This window comes from Poecilia reticulata, linkage group LG20 (assembly GCF_000633615.1).
Source record: "Poecilia reticulata strain Guanapo linkage group LG20, Guppy_female_1.0+MT, whole genome shotgun sequence".
NCBI classification, from domain to species: Eukaryota; Metazoa; Chordata; class Actinopteri; order Cyprinodontiformes; family Poeciliidae; genus Poecilia; species Poecilia reticulata.
In genome coordinates, this window is record NC_024350.1 from 24,975,655 (window position 1) to 24,977,026 (window position 1,372).

Consider the following 1,372-nt stretch of genomic DNA (forward strand, 5'->3'; position numbering starts at 1 on the left):
GCAGACACACACACACTCACACACACACTCAGACACACACACACACGCAGAGACACACACACACACACACACACACACACACACACACACACACTCACAGACACTCAGCCAGAACTTCCCTTTTCCTGTTGAAGCCACAGGAAGCCCTGACAGCAGCAGGAATGCCCCGCTGCATGATGGGAGAGGGCGGGGCCTGTGGGCGGGGCCAGTGGGCGGGCCTACCTGGTTGCGGCGGGCGTTGCGGCCGGGCGGCGCCCGCATGGCGGCCGTCAGGGACTTGCTGGGCGACGGGCTGCAGACAGAAGAAGGTAGAGATGCTGAGCGGCTGCAGGGTGGATCCCTGCAGATCCAACAGATCAGGAAACGGATCCACTGCGTCAGATTTCTGCTGACTCAGCGACTAAAGGGAAAACATCTGATGGTTCACCAGATTTTAAATCTACGTTCAAAAACTAATCAGGCAGCAAAATGTCCTGAAAATAAGAGAAAATATTTACTTTAAAGACAGAAATGTTAATAATTTAAAGATACAGAGTAAAATAAAAATTATTTATATGAATAAACTATTAAGAAAAATATTAAAATGAATAAAATTTCACTATTTAAATAAACTGAATTAATCAATTCTGCTGAATATTATTCCTGTAAATTATTTTAATGATGAGAAACAGTAGAACATGAAGGACGAGGCTGATCTTCATCAGCCGGAGCTCCGGTCTCCATCCTCTTCCTCAGTGCGGCTCTGAGGAGCTCCGGACGTTCCGGATATTCCGGACGTTCCCATCTGTGACGTTTAACAACCTGCAGGTGTGCAGAAGATCTGGAATCACCTGGGAGACGGTCCAGCTGAGGAGTTGGCCGAGGTGCCGCCGCTGCCTCCTTCATCGCCTCCTCCTCCATTGATGGTCCCGGCTGCTGACATCACAGTTGACATCATGGCGTTGATGGAGGACAGATCTCCTCCTCGCTCTCCGTTCTGGAGCGACTCTCCTTCGCTCGCCGCCTCCTTCGCTCCGTCAGGCGCTCCGTTGATCGCTGGTGAGAAACCAAAACATTACTTCCTGCTGCGCTGCAGACGCCACGATGGAGGCCAGACGCCACGACGGAGGCCAGACGCCACGATGGCGGCCAGACGCCGCGATGGCGGCCAGATGCCACGACGGCGACCAAACGCCACGACGGAGGCCAGACGCCACGACGGAGGCCAGATGCCACGATGGCGGCCAGACCAGATGACACCTCCATCCAACATGGCGTCTCCGTGACGGCGTGCGGCTCGGCCAGACGCCATGACGGCGACCAAACGCCATGACGGTGGCCAGACGCCACGACGGAGGCCAGATGCCACGATGGCGGCCAGACCAGATGACAC

The 1,372-nt window shown here is 54.4% G+C and overlaps 1 protein-coding gene across 1 annotated transcript in view; it reads right to left on the bottom strand.

Annotated features, from left to right (window-relative positions):
- The window catches only part of LOC108165686 (uncharacterized), a 20,852-nt gene that overhangs the window by 5,667 nt on the left and 13,813 nt on the right, over positions 1 to 1,372 (bottom strand). Inside the window, exons 4-5 of the mRNA XM_017301782.1 lie at positions 831 to 1,035; positions 51 to 292 (exon numbers count right to left, since the gene is read on the bottom strand). Coding sequence (XP_017157271.1) covers positions 51 to 292; positions 831 to 1,035 — 447 coding nt within the window. The remainder of the gene's footprint in view (positions 1 to 50; positions 293 to 830; positions 1,036 to 1,372) is intronic.